The sequence below is a fragment of the Pundamilia nyererei genome, unplaced genomic scaffold (assembly GCF_000239375.1).
Source record: "Pundamilia nyererei isolate P.nyererei 1_Seehausen unplaced genomic scaffold, PunNye1.0 scaffold00063, whole genome shotgun sequence".
In the NCBI taxonomy this organism is placed as follows: Eukaryota; Metazoa; Chordata; class Actinopteri; order Cichliformes; family Cichlidae; genus Pundamilia; species Pundamilia nyererei.
Window position 1 is genome coordinate 1,646,687 of NW_005187464.1, and position 18,841 is coordinate 1,665,527.

At 40.7% G+C, this 18,841-nt stretch overlaps 1 protein-coding gene across 2 annotated transcripts; it reads left to right on the forward strand.

The window, feature by feature from the left end:
• Positions 1–334: 334 nt before the first annotated feature.
• Positions 335–13,647, forward strand: inpp5ja (inositol polyphosphate-5-phosphatase Ja). 2 transcript variants are annotated; one of them, XM_005735283.1, is made up of 14 exons: positions 335–586; positions 686–855; positions 2,720–3,391; positions 6,772–6,879; positions 7,049–7,157; positions 7,264–7,380; positions 7,805–7,980; positions 8,308–8,419; positions 8,611–8,720; positions 10,040–10,250; positions 10,362–10,499; positions 10,571–10,636; positions 10,712–10,816; positions 12,461–13,647. In XM_005735283.1, the coding sequence occupies exons 2-14, from the start codon at positions 848–850 to the stop codon at positions 12,944–12,946; spliced, it is 2,418 nt and encodes an 805-aa protein (XP_005735340.1). In that variant the 5' UTR covers positions 335–586; positions 686–847; the 3' UTR covers positions 12,947–13,647. The 2 variants fall into 2 exon arrangements, with proteins under 2 accessions (XP_005735340.1, XP_005735341.1); XM_005735284.2 differs by having other exon boundaries at positions 335–903.
• Positions 13,648–18,841: the final 5,194 nt, after the last annotated feature.

Consider the following 18,841-nt stretch of genomic DNA (forward strand, 5'->3'; position numbering starts at 1 on the left):
TTTTTGCAGTTGTTTACTGCGCAAGCTTGTGTGTATTAAGGAATATAATACAAACGTAAAAAAAATGCAAAGTCACAAACATTATACATCTAAATTCTGTTTCTTGATAGGCTCGACAAAAAAGCTCGGCATAAACACCATCAGTTGCTATTAACGCTTATTATTTTGTTCGTTTAATGGATTGTTGTGATGTACATAATATTACATAATATTACCAGCTGCCAGTGCCCAAAGTGAAATTTAAATATTGACATATGGATCAATTCGTGCTATCAGTGACGCACTAATGTCAGATTAATGCGTCAGTGATAGGACAGATGCTCAGTTATTTCTGGCCGGCTGCACTTTGGCAGCTGAATTTTGTTTTGCCTGTCCTGCTCTGCCCACCCCCTGGTGTTCATGCTTTTATCTAGGGTGTATGTGTGATGGAGAGAGGGAAGGAGAGGTTGTGTGCTGGGAAGACAGAGAGGGAAAGAGAGGCGCTGGGTCGGTGTAAGACTGCTGTGCAGGAGGTGCAGGCGGGATGCTGACTACAAAGTGCACAGCTGCACCGGCGAACTGCGCGAGGTAGCCAGAGGCAGCGATAGTAAGTAGGATGAGGTATAATCAGCTGCTGTATCACGGCACAGGCATCAACACGCAAGAGTCCGGGCGCATCAACCGTGACCGTTTTTTGTCCTGACAGCCCGGCGGCGGCGCAGGCTGCACCGTGACAAGACGATCCACGGTATCGCATCAGCCCTGCAGACCGGACGAGACTGTCTCCGGACATCATCGATTTTACTCTGTGACAGCCAGCTCACGTTCATAAGTGTGCGAGAAAAAGAAAAGAAGAAGAAGAGGACTGATGAATGTGTGAGCTCACCTTTTCGTTCACCTTGGAAATATAACAACGCATGAAAGGTAATTTTCTCCCCTCACAGCGTCAGTGTGAGGGGAGAAACAGCCGCTGTCTTTGTGTTTGTCTTGGTTGCACCTGTAAAACTGCGTTTTTTGTTGTTGTTGTTTTCTATAAGTCTCTTACCTTTGTTTAAAACGGAGCTGTCATTCAGACTTGCAGCCTCATGGGGGGGTGCATATGTGAAAGGCCCACCGGCACCGGGTTTTAAGCTCCAAAAGTTTCCTCTTGACTTCAAACCTGTGTGATCGCTATTACTCACAGCTCTGTTTCACGGGTTATTGCTGTGATCACGTGAATTTCTCAGTTACAAAGATGTCCTCATTTGAACGTCATTCATTATTAACAGAGGTGTATAATTTATGAGTGGAAGGACTTTAAACAAAATGGAGGGAGGCACCTGTCCTTCTTATGTCAGGCATCCTCTTTCATGTAACCACAGGTGTAGATTTTAGGGTTGAACACATTTGACTCCATAAATAAAATCAGAGAAAATGCTTCTAAAATCTTTTTTTTTTCCAGCAATGCTTCATTCTTTTACTCTGGAAATATAATTTATCCCTGCAATATCCAAAGCTCACAACACTGGATCTTTTCTCCTAAATGTAATTAATCCCACTGAGCCCACGAACACACACCCTGTTTTGATGTCAGTCAGAAGCTGCAAAGCTTGACTTCTGATAATTTGCCGGAGCACAGAAAGAAATGATGAGGATGAGGTTTAATGTTAGGACATTAAAAATGTTGTTAGTTTATTAAATAACCTTAAGTTTGTGTCATTTGTTATTTTCGGTAAGTCTCAATAACATAGCCAAGAAAAAAACGATTGTATAAAATGTGCAGGAAGTTTTGAATGTGGATTTATTAGTGAATCTGTGAAAAGATAAGAGGTGTGCATTTACTTTACTCCAAAGAAAAGGCACAAACTGTCAACTTGTTAAGCATCAAGATCCAGGCAGAAACAAAGGAGTGGAGTGCAGGAGAGTAAATCAGCCTATATGTGTCCACTCACCAGAGATGAGCTCATATCTATCTATGCATGTATATATATATATATATACAAAATTGAGACAAAAAGCCTGAAAGACTCACTGCATTATATTCCAGGAGGCTGTTGTAAATTGTTATTTGTGGGGTTAGTTTTGACATTTCTAAACAGAAAGAAACAAATTGGAGCATTAAAATCACCAGAATGCAGGAAATGAAGTGTACAATGCTTCAAATTTCCTAGGGGACTAACACGTACCCCAGGTTAATGTGTCCCCTCCTGAATATTCAAGCGGAACTGACACCTACGCTTGTGACCCACAGCATCTGTTGACATTGCCTGATGTGCTTCATTATCTGCAGCTGTGTCCGATCCCCTTTGCTTCCCTTCTGACTGAACTCAAATCTTAAAGTGAGAGATTACAAAAAGCAGTGTGCTCTAAAAGCACATTACAGCCCTATTCCTTATCTAAATAACTACTAACAATCTTTTCTTTTGCTTTGTAAGAGGGTCAGGGGCTAATTAACTGTGCTTAGCAGCTAGGGTGTAATCCAGGACGCAGCAGGCCTAAAGTTAGTTCCTTAGCCCAGTTGCCTAGTCATGATAACATCATCAGTGACGCCAAGGGAGGATGATGTGGACAGGTACTCAAAATAATGTAATACTCTTTCTCATTTTCCACTCACTGCAGGCACTTCTTTTGCTCTTCCAATTGTGTGCTGACAAGCAATGTTGCAATTTTGTGCCTTTTTTACATTCTGCAAGCAGAATCACTGTGATTTCTTTTTCCTTTAAACACCATTAAGAAAAATGTCATAAACACGATGTTACAGGTTGATGGATCGCCTGCCGCAGAAACAAGTTGGCACGGACCCTTGTGGCCATAAAGTACAGCCTGGAAACTGTTCATTAATTGGAGCTGGTCTGGATTTACCTCCACAACTCCAAACACAGGAAGCACCTCTAAGCAGCCAGTCGGAAAAGCTCAAGAAAACGTCTGGATTGAATCCCATGCAGGTGGTCGTTATGCCAAAAAGGGGGACTGAGCAGATGCAGTCAGGGCAGACGAAGCCTGCGTCCACTCCAGTAACACTGGCATGCATAAGCCGACCAAGGCCAACTGCTCTTGGAAATAAACCAAGGCGAACCAGAATTTCAGTGGAGCCATCCAACGAGATAGATTTGATCCCTATTTGCATCCCAGGACCTCAGAGTACAAACATACTCCTACACTCCCCAACAGATTCTTCATTGCCTCCTCACAGTCCTCATTCTCCCCATTGCCCTCAGCCTTACCTGAACCCGACCCCCTGCCTTCCTCCACCACCACCACCATCCCCTCCTCCCCCTCCCCCCTCTCCTCGCCAGCCATCACCTCACCTGCCCTCCAGCCTAAGCTTCAAGCCCAGCCTCAGCCCTCAGCCCCAGAAGACCCCCTCACCTGGAAGCTCAGCACAGAGCCAGCTTCAGTCTGAGAAGCCAGGAGGAGAGAACAATGACTTCAGGTGAGAGAAACAATGTGTGTGGCTGTTTGCCCATTTTGTGTTGAAGCACAGCTACAGATGCTGTCCTTCAGTCAGGGCTGATAAGAGAGCTGATGTGTGCCAGACCACATCACATAAATCACAGCAGCAAATTTCACTAAAAGCTTTTTGAACTGACAGAGTGACACAGCCACATTGTGTTGGTAGATTTCCCAGAGGCACTTCTGTTGTGTTTATTTATTTATTTAACCTTTATTTAATTAGAAGGTCCCTTGAGATTAATACATCTTTTTCAACAAGGAGACCTGGCTGAGGAGGCACACCATTATAAAATTAGAAATTATAAAATCAATGCTTACATGTTATACAAAGTAAAGCAAGTCAAAGTCAATAAGTAACGCAATACAAAATATCAAGTTCAGTTTATGAATAGCAGTTGCAGTCTTTGGTTACAGAAGAACATATATGAGTGCTCTGAAGTCTCCCAGGGAGATAAAAGCTTTCAGCTTAATTGTCCTCTGAAGGTTATTCCAAGACCAAGGTGCAAAACGGGATACTGTTGTATCCTATACTGTTCTACCAAGTTCAGAAAAATCCTGAGTACCCTAAAAAGGAGCCACTAAGAGAAACGCAAATCATAGCAGCTGTTTAAAGGGGTTCGGAGTTTACACAGATAAGAAGGGAATTTACCCAGTATGGCTTTGTACATAAATTATGGTTGTCTCCTTTGGGTTAACGAAGGCCAGGGAAGCAGATTATAAAGTACACAGTGATGTGTACCAGACAATAAAGTGTAAATACTACACATCATGTAAAAAATGAAGTGCAGAGGTGGCAGCATGCATGTAAATAATGTCACCATAACCAAGTACATTTAAGAGTGTAGCCTATGCAAATGTTTTCTTAATTGATCAATTAATACAGGCCCTATTTCAATAATAAAAACCAAGGCTGACTTTCAGCTTTTTCGCCAAGTGCTTAATATTCAGCACTAAAGGAAAGTTGGCATCCAACCAAATACTTCTCTCCTACAGTTCAAAGACCGACATTGTCTAAGATTTGAAAGCGATTTCTAGAAACCAACATGAGCTCAGTTTTTTTAGGCATGTGAATGAATTTGAAACCTTTCAGTGATGCCCGCAATTCCTAAAAGTCATCACTTGTTTGAAACTCACAAACAGCCTAAATCACCGTAATGACTAAAGAGGAAATGATGGTGTCATCTGCATAAAGGTTCACGTTAGCTCTTTAGCTTGAGGCATATTCTTCCCAATGTTCTCAATTAAAAATAGAAAATAAAACAGGACCCAAAACTAAACCTTGGGGTATTCTGTTCTTTAGGAAACTTGGTTTGGCACTGTGTTCTATATAAAGTGAAGCCCTGTAACTCAAACCAGTATCACTGAATCTGCCTAACAGCAACTCATTGTAAGCAGAACCTAATGCATTTGAAAGATCAGAAAAAAACATAGCAGCACAATGCTCTGTCCTACTTAGGGAATTAATAATATCATTTGTTACCAAAACACTGGCTATTATGGTACTAAAACCCAATTTGAGAACAGACCTAGTTTGACTTAAGACTTAAGTCAGACAAATATTGTTTCAGGTGAGTGTTTATTTCAGACTCTTGAAATTTGGCAGGGTATAAAGTTTATATATCACTGGCAATAATTGGTGCCAAGTCTTATATAAGAGGAGAACACAGGCTGCTTTCCATATTTTAGTAACAACATTAGTCTACAGACTCAGATGGGAAAAATGTAATTAATAAGCTCAGGATTAAAATCAGCTGCAAGCTTTACAAGATAAGCATCCATACCGTCAGGTCTAGTTGACATTTTTGGGGGGGTGAATGGATTTCAAAGCTTTACAGATTACAGCAGCAGAATTGGTTCTATAAACAAATGGATCCATTGATAATAATAATAATAATAATAATAATAATGGATAATGGACAGAAGGTGACCTAGAGTGCTTTAGAGAAAGCCACAATTACATTCCAGGTCAAAAAAATCCAAACTGTTTCAAAATACATGAAATGCTGAAAACACTGTTTTGATGTGTTAACTCATTATTGTGAAAGAAAATCACAATGATTTAGTTTTCATTAAAATGTGTTTAGAATTTATGGGTTGATGATAATTTATATTATAAATCAGGACACACTGATCTCCCTACTTAAGCTACCCTTACAAGTTAAAAGTATCAGGACTGGTATCTGCAATACTGCACCTGTATTTTTCTGGAATCAGATCGATGTCAAAATTTGCATTATCGCACAGCACTATTGTACATGTAAAACTAAAGGTTGTGCTTCAGATGTCTTAAAACACCTTTTAAAAACATAATGCAGTTTGAGCTTGGGTGATTTTAAGTTTCTTAAACAAGCAATGGCACGTTATAATTACAAAATTCTGCAACAGATGAATATTTGTTAATATTTGTTGGGCACATTTGTAAGAAAAAGATCTAATAATGTTGAGATATTTGGATCTTTTGGACTGAATGAAAAAATGATGTCAAAGGCTGTTTAGATGACACCAAGTTTATCAGCTCTCAAATTCATCCAAAGGCACTTTTTTTTCCCTGTTTTTTTTTTTTTTTTTGGTGTAATGTAGCTCACAACAAATCATATCTGCACACTTTAAATTATGAATAAATGGCTATCGGTAGAGCAGAATATTAACTCTAATGATGTGCTTTTATTTCTGTAAATAAGCACTGTAACTAACAACAGGATGTCTATTTACATAAATTATTTGACCCCGAACGTGTGTCTGTGCTAATAAACCCATTTTGTCAGTGCAGAAATTGCATATCCAAATAATGACAAGCAAAATGTGCAGAGGTGTAAAGCTGATTCACTGAGTCCATTTAACCTCAAATATTTTTTTTTCTGGGGAAAAAATGCCAAATACTTGCTGGTTCCAGCGGTTCGAAAAACAGGATGTGTTTCTTTTTCTTGATCTCACGTTAAAGCAAAAGTGAATCAGTGGTTCTCACTGTTTCTGTTAACCGAGGAAAATCACAAACCAAAGAAACTGATGGTTAGATGGAGTCTTAATTAATTATTTTGGATATTTCAGCACAAAATAATCAAACTGGTAATTCAAAGGATGATTAGCTCCATACTTTCTTTTTATCTTTGCCATAAATCATCCACAATCACACATGCACACACAAATACACACACACACACACACACAGACACACAGGCAGGCAGAATACTTAGTCATCATCAAGGGATGCAGAGGTGCTTAATTGTGCTTATCTTTTTTTCTGTACACAGAAACCCTGATGAAAGCTCTTTCTCTGAGGATTACAGCATGGATTACGTCCTTGTTTACCTTAAACTATAGAACTCATGCAATTTTTCCACTGTTTTTGTCCTTTCAAAGGGTGTACATCATCACATGGAACGTGGGATCAGCTGTGCCGCCAGATGACATCACTTCTCTCTTTGGACCAAATGTCTCAGATGGGAACATTGACATGTTTATCATCGGGTAAGCAAGTAATTCTGCACGGCTCAGCGGTGCCAAAGAGACAGCCGTGAATGCCCACTCAGTCATCTGTGTTCATTTTGATTCTTCCCCTCCTGTTACCCATCACTGTCCTTTTTTTTAGTATTATTATTTTCATTTTGACATTTCTCTACTTTCTGGCACCATCCAGACTCCAAGAAGTCAACTCCATGATAAACAAAAGACTGAAGGATGTTCTTTTCTCAGACCAGTGGAGTGAGCTTTGCATGGACACACTCAGCCCTTTTGGATATGTTTTGGTCAGTAAGGAGTGAAATCTGTTGTCCTTCATAACCTTTAGCGCCATTAGAATTGTAGTTTCTTTTGCTATGGATATATTATTTTTCATCCATCTCATGTGTTCAGGTGGCGTCCCAGCGAATGCAGGGAGTGCTGCTGCTGGTTTTCTCTAAATTCTGCCACCTTCCATTTCTCAGAGGTGTGCAGACACAGAGTACACGCACAGGACTTGGGGGATACTGGGTACGTGCTACACATTACAGAGTGCTGCTTTGAAACCAGCTGAGATTCATGATGTTGCAAAAGTTGAAGTGGGCTCATGTCACTGGGGGTAGCAAGGGAAGATATAGTGTGTGTGTGCTCCCTCCTGCCAGCAGGTGCATGCATGCCTGGGTGCATATGTCAGTGTGTGACCTTCCTGTGCATGTTGATGTCAGCATCACCCCTGGCTGCTGCTGGTGCAGTCTCCTTCTCTTTGAGGTCAGTGCAGCAGCAGCAGACTGTCTGGCTTTCTGGTGTTGTGAGTGTTGGGGAAAAAAAAACAACACGACCTTGTCCCCGAGCACAGATCTGGTTGATATACGCTGATGTTTGTTTAATTTTAAATCTTGTCTGCATAAGAGGTCCTTTTGACGCTGCATGCTTCGCCCTTTCCTGTCATTTTAAGGGGAATAAAGGCGGCGTCAGTGCAAGGATGACCATGTTCGGCCACCCCGTGTGCTTCCTCAACTGTCACCTGCCAGCTCACATGAGGAACCTGGAACAGAGGATGGAAGACTTTGAAAGCATCCTGCAGCAGCAGCAGTTTGAAGGAGGGGCTGCTACTGGTGTACTAGACCATGAGTGGGTGACTTTTCTTTTTTCTTTTTAATAAAAAGTCTAATTAACTGAAAAAAGCTTTGCACACCCATACAAAGTGATGTCATTATTAAGTTATAACAATGAACAAATCCCACACATATATTTGTTAAAAAATGTTTCCTGCTTTGATCGAACCTCTTGAACCCTTAGCATGCACGCTTAATTTAGCTAATAATGATATGTATTTATGTTAATTTTTTGTTAATTGAATCTACATAGGCACAGTGCACTACAGTGGTAAATTGACTGTTTTATTCTTTGTATCTGTGCTCTCTTCCTGAAGTAAAGGCCTCTTTATTCTGTTCCCAGTGTCGTGTTTTGGTTTGGGGATTTAAATTTCCGTATTGAAGACTATGATATCCATGTGGTGAAATGTGCCATTGACAGCAATAAGCTGCCTCTTCTGTGGGAGCGGGATCAGGTGAGGCACCTTCAGCATTTTAATAAAGCATTCACACATTCACAGAGACAGATGGATTTTTCTGGAAGGCTTCATGCCACCTGTTTAATCAGACACTACAACCAACAGAGGGAGCTGTAGCACAAAAACCTGTGTTTAAATAATAATAATTTCTAATATTATAATTCTGGAATGTTTGCCCTACTCTGTAGCTCAACATGGCTAAAAACACAGAGCTCATCCTGGAAGGCTTCATGGAGGGACAACTTAAATTCCCACCTACTTATAAGTTTGATGTAGGCACTCATACCTACGATACCAGGTTGGTTCAGTCATCTCTATCTAGACCCTGTTTACACTTGGTTTTAAAATGCATCTTGGGCAATCAGATCCCAAGTGGAGACACACTATGATCCTAAATTTTAATATGTCAGGATGTTTCTCTGATAAGGACATAACACAAAGTGTCATCAGTGTAGTCGTCTTTGACTTTGAAGGACATCCACTCAGTCTCATCAGGTGGAATAGCACGGACACATATTATGAATCAGTCACACCAGAATAGAAATAGGATTGTAACCTTCTTGTGACTATAGGAAAAATTGGTGGTTGCCTGGTAATTGCATTATTATTGTTCCATCTGGTAAATGATTGCCATTTGATTGTCCAAAGATTGAATACGCAACACTTTTAACCTCTGGACAACAGTTTCAATTGCAAGGTGATAACACAAATCAGCTGATCAGAGGCAACCTGCCTCCAAACTGACACGGTCAACCAGTCAGACCGGCTCATACAGATTGATGGAGGGTTTCAAATACTTGTCACCAGATTGACAACACAACAGAATCAAACTGAATCAGTCTGATCTCTTTGCAATGGGGGACTGGACTCAACTGGTTGTATTCTGGTTAGACTTCTATATAACAGTAAGGTAGCTGAGCGTATGTATCATTTTGCAGTAAAGTTGCTGTCCTGCAGAAACTATGTAACTATTTATGGAATTTCTGTTTCAAATGAGGATCTAAATGTAAGTAGTGAATGTGAATTTCTGTGCATGTAGAAAGCAGCAGATTTGTGATTTTCACAGTTTTATCAAAGTTAGCTCCTGTATCATCACAAACAGACTGCTTCTATTTGCCAACTTGACCGCATTCAGTCTCAAGCTACTAACAGACTGACTCCATCCTAATGCCGTTGTATCGCCATCTTGACTCACCTTGAAGACAGCAATTAACTGTGAGTGGTCACAAACCTGGTCCTCATCTTTAAAGTAATCATCTCAAAGGCAAAATTGTCACAAGTTTCATAATAATTTTGGCCCTTTTGCTGTTTCCAACAATCATTTTCCCTTGTGGGAACAACAGCATTTATTCTTGAAGCAGATCTGAACATTTTTGTAACTATTGTGTGTGATAACTGAGGGGCTCTTTCACCTTCAGCTTATCAACCTTGGCCGTAAACAGAAGTGAGCATTAGGGTTGGAGTAGCAAGTATAAATGATGATGAATTATCAGCTCTCCAGTTGGTGTTCAGATGTCTGAAATGCATTTTAAAACCAAGTGTAAACAGGGTTGTTGATTTTATTGTCTAAAAGCAAAGTTTCCACCACTTATAACCGTGTGTCTGTTTCTCTGTCAGTGCTAAAAAGAGGAAACCTGCCTGGACAGATCGCATCCTATGGCGTCTTCGCCGCACTGGTTCACCAGTTCCTACCCACAATGCAGCACTGCAGCGTGGCCTGACCTCGTGGTTGGGGGGGGCAACTAAAGTGACACAGCATGCGTATCGCAGTCACATGAGTTTCACCATCAGTGACCACAAACCTGTTTCTGCCCTGTTTTCACTACATGTGAGACAATGATTATCATATGACCACAGATGAAGCATGCCATAATTACATCTCTGTGTTGTTACATTGCTAGGTTGTGCTTTATCTAACTATCTATAACTTATCTCCTAGTTCCCATTCAGGGTGGATATGCCTCTGGTGGAACTGCAGGTAAACAAGGAATGGTGCAAAGCCTCAGATGCTACAGTCAGATTCACTGTTGCATCAACTTATCAGCGCAGCTCATGGGACTGGGTGGCAATATACAAGGTAAGTCTTAAGTTTATAAATTATTACACATATTTCCCACAGTGTCAGCACCTGCAATTATCTTCCTGCAGGTTGGATTCAGACATCACAAAGATTATCAGGCGTATGTGTGGGCCAAAGCGGAGCATGCAACGCAGGTGAGCCTTAGCACAAATTCACAAATATGTTTTGAGCTGAACTCAGAGATACTCTGTCTGGTTTTCTCTCCACAGGTGACATTCTCAGAGGAGGATTTGCCGAGAGATGACTGTGAATATATCCTGGGTTACTACAGTCATAACATGAACAGCATTGTTGGATTGTCATCACCAATTCAGGTAACACGAATTATAGAACAACGTGAAGCAAATGCATTCCTGTTAGTCAAGAACAGATCCAGGTACACAGGTACAATCATCAGCCACTTCATTAGGTATGTCTTCCTAGCACCAGGGTTAGGGCAAGGTGCTGCAAAACATTCCTCTGAAATCTGGGTACATATTGACATTATAGGATCACACAGTTAATCACACAGTTGCTGAAGATTGATGAAACGTAGCCGTAGTTTCCTGTTCTTAGCTGACAGGAGTGGCACCCAGGGTGGTGTTCTGCTGCCATAGCCCATCTGCTTCAAGGTTTGACATATTGTGCACATGTGAGTGAAGTTGCCCCCCCCCACCTTCTAAAAATCCAACAAAAGTGGTATCAAACGTTTGTGCTACATTTGTGCTGGTTTGTGCTGCAAAAATTTGGTTTCTGCTGCAAAGATTGTCGTTTGTGCTGCTATCATTTTAAAGATATTCAAGAAATTTTCTGTGTTGACCTTTTGACCTTTACATTTTCGTTAACATCTTTAAAACGGAAGCAGCACAAACGACAATTTCAGCAGCACAAACCAGCACAAACATAGCACAGTTGAATGATACCAGTTTTGTTTGATTCCATTAATGTGGGGGGGCTGGTTGACCTCTGACGACCTCTAGAAATTTTTATTAATATCTTTAAAATGATAGCAGCACGAACCAGCACGAACGTTTGATACCACTTTTGTTGGATTTGAAGAAGGTGGGGGGGGCAACTTCACTCACATTATTGATATGTGATCATCTTTTACATGCATTGGTCATAACCAGAGGATATTTGGATTATTGTTGCTCTCCTATCAGCTTGAAACTGTCTGGCTATTCTCCTCTGGCATCAACAGGCATTTTCACCCAGAGTGCTGCGGCTCACTGGATATTTTCTCTTTTTCAGTCCATACTGGCTGTGTGGGATAATCCCAATAGATCAGCAGTTTCAGAAATACTGAAACGAACATGTTCAAACCGACTTTAATCACCTTTCCTCCTAGTTCAGATGTTCAGTTTGAACTTCAGCAGGTCATCTTGACCATATTTATACGTCTATATGCACTGAGCTGCTACCATATGATTGACTAGTTGGATATTTGCATCAATAAGCAGTTGAACAGGTATAAATGGCATGGCTAGTGTATACTGTATATATAAGTAAACTGTATATTATATTTGCCATTTAAATGCAAATATAATAGCAAAAAAATACGATTCTATCCACTAAATGTGAATATTTCCAGGATCTGTTTGTCCTCTGTGAGAGTGAAGTAATATCTGACAAATTTCCAACTGTTTGACTGACAAAACAGGACGCGTGAATAAGGCAGCTGGGCTTATCAAAGAGAAAAACATGAATATTTTATCATAAAACTTCTTAATATGTCCGCTACTTTTCATTTATCTGAGTCAAAATATGGAGATTAAACTGCTACCACTGTGCAAGCAGTGAAATTACCCCCACTTTACCTGGCCACAACATTAAAAATCTGCTCGAAAATGCAGATTGTCAAAAGACACGAAGTGCCTGATATCTTTAAGTTAATTATTATTTTTAATTCACTTGCACTTATTGTACTTACTTGTAAAGCATATTGACCGTTGTGCCGACATACGTCTTGTCCTCAACAGATCAACATGCCAGTTCACAGTCCCACCGTGTGTCGCTCCGAGAGCTCCGATGTCAGCTCTGAAGATGACAGCACTCTTGTTCTGCTGGCTCCAAACTCCCGCAGCCCGAGCCCTAAAGCGGGCAAACACCACCACCGTCACCGGCGCAGTCGCAGCCCTGCACTTCCTGCTCTTTCATCTAATCCCCTCCCTTCTCTGCAGAGCCTCAGCCTCGGGCCTCGCTCCAAAGAGAGCCAGACACGAAGCCGCTCTCCCTGCTCTAAAAAGGAGCGGCTGATGTCCCCCGACGCCGTGCCATCTCCCACCATCAGCCCGCTCAGTCCTCGCAGCCCTGTGTCTCCAGGTAGTGTGGTGACTGCACCAGAGGCCCTGGTTGCTGCTATCCTAGGTGAACCCAGACCAGCTCAGGTTAGCCCCACAGGGGTGAAACGGATAGGAAAGACAGGGGAAACAGACACTGCAAAGAAAATGAAGATCAAGAGTTAAAATGAGACTGTGTATGAGCGGGGAAAAAAGCAATATCCATCAAATCAGAGTCTGATCTGACCCCCGTGTCACTGTGCTCATAGTGTCACAGGGCATTTATTGACTCCTAATGTAGTTTGCAAACATTCCTTTGCTTTCCCAGTGCTTTTATAGACTCATAAGCTATATCATTATGTAAACAAGCATACTGAATATGAGGCTAAAGTTGGAGCAAACCTGTGACCGATATGAACAGATGTTATTGACAGCAATATGGATCCATGTAAACTGCATCAGAGTAAGGACCTTGGATCACAAGTGTTGATGGTATCGCAGTTAACAGCAGAGTGTGTGTGTGTGTGTGTGTGTGTGTGTGTGTGTGTGTGTGTGTGTGTGTGTGTGTGTGTGTGTGTGTAGACCTTTGTGCTAAACCATAAATATGTCAAACTTTCATTTTGGAACACATGATGGTTTAAATGTTTAACTCTATAGGTCTTGGTCTGTATTCATAAAACAAATCCAATGCATCCAAAAGTAGAGAAATCATCTAATTCTATCTGAAATCTACATGTGACTGTGAAAACTTGAACATCGCTTTTTGTGGATACAGCCCCTGTTCTATAGGGCACCTTGAGTGACTGTTTAGGCTAATAATGTGTTTCTTTGGCTCCCAGGAAACTGTGTTGTGTCATCTATGCGAGTGTGCAAATAAAAGAGCAAATGCAAACTAACAAATGCAGATTATTGGATGACATTATGCTGTCAAGAAAAAGCATACGTTTGTACATTCGTGTGAACTCACTTAACCCTCAGTTCAGATATATCTTACTTGCATTCCTGCTTTAAGTGAACAACCACTCATGACTCCACTTGGACTTCAATATTTTGATTCAGAGAGACTTTGAAAGACCAAAGGTCAAAATTAGCATTCGTCTTCAATCCCCTGGCAAATCTTAACAGCCAAACATGTTACTAGAGTCACGGGGTCACAGGAAATGTGTGTTTGATATGTCATTTACAAACTATTATGGATCACAGGAAAGGGAGATGCAATACAAGTTGCCACTTAACTTGGGGGTTTAAATTTGGCGATTAATTGGATTCAGTTCAGTTCTATATATAAAACACCACTTCACAAGAAGTCATTTCCAGATGCTTTATATTGTAAGGTAAAGATCTTACAATACAGATGGAGAAGCCCAATGATCCAATAATCACCTATCTCGCACTTGGCGAGAGTGGGGAAGAAGAACGCATGTAGAGACTTTCGGGTGTAGTCTCTATGTAGGGGCAAAACAAATTGTCCTTGTTTTTTCTAAAAATGGTAACATTTATCGACCAATGGTGAAAATGGTTGTCAAGAGCCCCATACCCTTTGTCGTAATAAAAATGATAACGAGTGGAAACTAAGAATTTGTAAATTCGTAATTTGTAAATTTGTAAAAAAGAGTTCAACACTTGTCTGTACAAAACAGGCAAACAAACTACTGCGATCATTCTGTCTCTACACAGCCATCACTGATCTCCTCAGAATCTGTTTTACTTTCAACTTCCTGCAACAATGCATCAGGTTTGCCTTTCTTTGACCCCACAACAGAGGCTATAATGTTTTCTAGGTGAGGATTTCCCTTTGCCTCCTCCTCAACTCTTTCCAACACCTCCACATACTCGTCTTTCTTCAGATTGTCCACATAGTTTTCAAATATAGTGAGCAGAGGAAAGGCTTACGCAATCACATTCTCACTAAGATTCGGAAACCCATAGAAAAACCCGCCACTGTGCAGACCAAACACTCGTCCGTCGGCATCGAAAACCGGGGAGCCGGAAGAGCCGTGGTAGCTACATGAGAGTGTTGTAGGTGACGTAGATATTTTCATAGGGTCATTTTTGATCTGCTGATTGATTTCACAAAGACTGCAAAATTCCTCGCAGTCTTCTACATTTTCATTATTCTCAGCGTTCTCTCGCCTCTCTGACGACGCACGTAGGACTCTTTTTTTTCCACTCCTCCTCCTGGGCGTCCGACGACACAGGCCTCGCCGCCTGAAGGCACAGGTCCAAATCTCTTAAGGAGCCCTGGCGGCACTTTCTCTGTTTCCAGCTTAAGTATGACATAATCTAACTTATCATTGCCGATGAACACCTTAGCGCTGAGGTTGTTCCTGTCTGATTCTTGGTCTTCAAAGTTAAAGACCACAGTAACGTTTACAAATTCACGCCAGTTAGGTGTGTTTGATTTAACCCAGTAGTCGAATAAGTGGGCGTTGGTCAAGACAAAGTTGTCAAATAGCACAAAGCCTGTGCCTTGCTTTATGAAGGAACCAGTTATGAGACAAACTGACTCGCTCAGTTCGAGCAGCAACATAACACTGCGAATTTCAGTAAAAGACTGTCGGCTCTTTCCAAAGGTCTCCTTCCTGTATTTCAGTGCTTCCAGAAAAGAATTTTTAGGGAATCTACTCTACATCCATCGTTTCAGACGCGGATACTGCTGGCAAAGTAGATCGTAAACCTCCTTACGGTCAATGCTGCTGCCCGTTTCTTTGATTGCTGTCTTTAGACTCAATCCGTTCTGCTGTGCTACATCTAAGAATGTCATTCCACCGCTGCGCTTTGCATTATTTGATGCGTGTGGAGGTTTCTGCTGCCCTGGGATGGCTACATCTTTTATTTCCGTATCTGCTCCCTGTGGAAAACATATCTAGAATTTCTTATTGTCCAGACAATCGATTATGTCTGTGCACTCAGTCTTACGTTCGTTAACCAGCTCAAAGTAGCAGGTCATCGACCGTCTCTTTTCAGAGCCTCGGCCGCAGTTATTCCCTTCTCCCCGTAAACACAAAGATACTTGAACTGTTGTAAAGCGTCATTTTAAAAAAACAAAAAAAAAACTTTTGTCTTTTTTGAATAGCAATCTCTCGCCTTAACCATCTTCTTATATTTACTGAAAGGCCTCCGTGCAAGCTTGAACATGTTGCGTGTGCCGTCTGAACTGGATTTCAGTCTGAACTGATGTCCGTGTGGGTCCTACATAGAATCAGAGTTGGAAAAGTTGTTAATGTAGCAAAAAACAAAATGTAGGCTATTGCATTTTGTTCATAATCTCTTTAAAGTCATGATCGTTTTTTTTACCGCTTTCACTGGAGTGGGTAAATGAGTCTGCAAAGTTAAAAAAAACTGATTTACATTTCTTGTTTATTACTTTTATCGGACATCATCCGATCTCATTTATACACATTTAAGATATAAAGTGGAAAATATCCTTTTGTTTGCATTTGGAGACTCGGTATTTGACCATCCCAAATATCTGGACCAGGGAACCAACTCCTCAAACCGGTAAAAAGGTCAATTACACAGTTACACGATCGCTAAACTAACCTGTTTTTGAATAAAAGAAAACCATACAAGCATGAGTCCTGGAATCTCGGTTGTAAAAAAGAAAAAGAAAAAAAGAAGCACTACACATTACTTTTCTTATGTTTAGCATACAGGAGTTGCTGCTCACACCCTGAGTTGCACTAATGTGTCTGTCAGATGCCCCAAATGGAATGTCAGGCCGCATGCGCACTCATACCGGACACCTCCTGACCTTATTTCCACGAACCCTTGACTCAGCTGCAAAGTGCTTACGGGTTTCCTTTTCATCAGAATTATCTGCCGTCATTCAGACATAAGTTGAGCAATGGTTTAACCAATTTTCCATCAAAGGGATGTCGGAATTAAACAGAACATAGGATGTAAGTTAAGGAAATATAAGTCTGACTATGGAGCACATCTCCTTCAGTGTTAACAATAATGGATTGCATTTCTCTCAGTCAACTGACTGTTTAGGGGGGAAAGCAGCTAATAGTTAGTGGGCTCTGTGTTTGTGGTTGTTGTTTGTTAATCACACTAGGAGTGAACAAAAGCAGAAAAAAACCCTGTAAAGATGCAGACTGTGAAAGTCTGGTTTATACCATAAATCTTACCAGCTGTAACTGGGTTTTTTGTGTTTTAAGTTATACGCACGTGTCAAGACTTCTGTCTCCCATTGCTGATGTGATCCTCCTTTTTTGTTCCCTATTAATGATCTACGGTAATTTGTGATTTCAGAAGAATGGTCACATAAATTTCATTACAAATTTTTTGCCTTTGCTTGAATGTGTCTTTAAATCCTTTCTTGTTCAAATAGTTTATTCACATAGTAAAGAAGTAGCTAGGGAACTCAGTAAGTAGGAACAGCGATAGTTTAAAGGCATTTTCTACAATACAGAGGATTTCATCATCCGTAGTTTGTGAAAACTGCAGTTAAAAAACAAATCAGTAAATTCCCAAATGACGGACTCTTTTCAGAGGTACGCTTCATGTACTGATTAACATACAGTTCAAAGATGTACATTAGGGTGCACACTGGTTATGTGGATTTGCTATATGAATATGCTCAAGACTCTGTTTGAGCTAAAAAAAAAAACTTGAAATATATATATCTGTATATTTTAACATAGATAAAATGTTTTTGGATAACAAACGAGTCACAATTTAAACACTGTTTGAATAATCAAAGAGATATTTATAAAGGACAGGCTACAACAGACATGCTTACAGGGAGCTGTATTGTCTCTTTTGCATAAGCCACACCAGAAACGCTCTGTGCGGATAGCAAAGTCTGCACTGTGGGAGTGTCTGGACCCTCCACGCCAGGATCTGCCGCACAACCTCGCACTGGTCCCCAGGGCCACGGCAAACTTGTAAGCCCTAGTTCGGCTCCCGAAAGAAAGATGCTCGAGTTGTTCTTGTGTCCGACAAAAATTAGTTCTAATATGTTTTATTTTTAATGTTACTGCGTTGAAGTTAGCACAATTTAAATTCAAAAAATTATTAGTCTCTTAAATGAACGGCATCTTGACGGGGACTCGGTGAAGGGCTTAAAAAACGAATACATTGTTTTACATCTTGTGCACTTGGATACACTTCAATGAAACTCGAAAAGTGGGACACGCAATATGGAAATGATGACTTGACATTTGTTTGGGAGGAGTGTAAGTATAGAGAGGAGGAATTCCTACTTCCCATTCATGTACTCTGCAATGTGCATTGTGTCCTTGTGACATGTTTACTTTTTTTCAAAATAAATAGCTGTGAAAAAACCCATCAAAGTTGAGGTAAGTATTCACCACAGTATCGTGGTTTTTTTTTTTTTTATTAGGGTCAAATTTCTCTTTGGGTAAAAATTAAGCCAACATCCAAGTGTCAAAGGTCGGTTCTAAAAAACAAGTCAGTCCCTGAAGCTTATTTGTGCCACAGATGCTAATTGAGTGACTGCGGGGGTGTGTAAGGAATGTTTTGGGAACTGTCTGATCTTAAAAAACTAACTTTGTTGTTACATTACAGCAATATTGAGGAAAGATTTAACGGCTGATCATGGAGCAGGATGAAGGTCAAAGGGAAAGTCCCTGCCACGCTTCCGGTTATACTTCCATCTGGCGTAGTCATCTGGGTTATTTTTCACGTACAAGGAGTTGGGGCCTTTATGAAATTCTTTGCTTGGCTGGAGGCATTAAGAAATACTAATAATGATTAGAGGGGTTGTTGACTCCTCCTTGATGTGCGTAAAACAAGAACTTTTTCTTTTAGAGTTTCTGTCTGTCGAGAGTTTCTGCTAATGAGAAAACCTGTCGGAAAAGTCACTTTAAAACAAAGAAAGGTCTTTCCCGCACAATACCTCATCCGAGGGTGTTTTAATAAAATTATTTGGCGCCGATTTCTGAGTACGGGCGCTGCGCTTTTTTCATGAGGGTTATTTATGGTTTTTTTACACATACGAGGTGGGCAGCCTGTAGGTTACAAGCAGATAGAAAGTCCTTCTTTTGTCATTACAAGCGCTTACCTTCACCCAGGCACTGGATATATATGTATATATATATATATATATATATA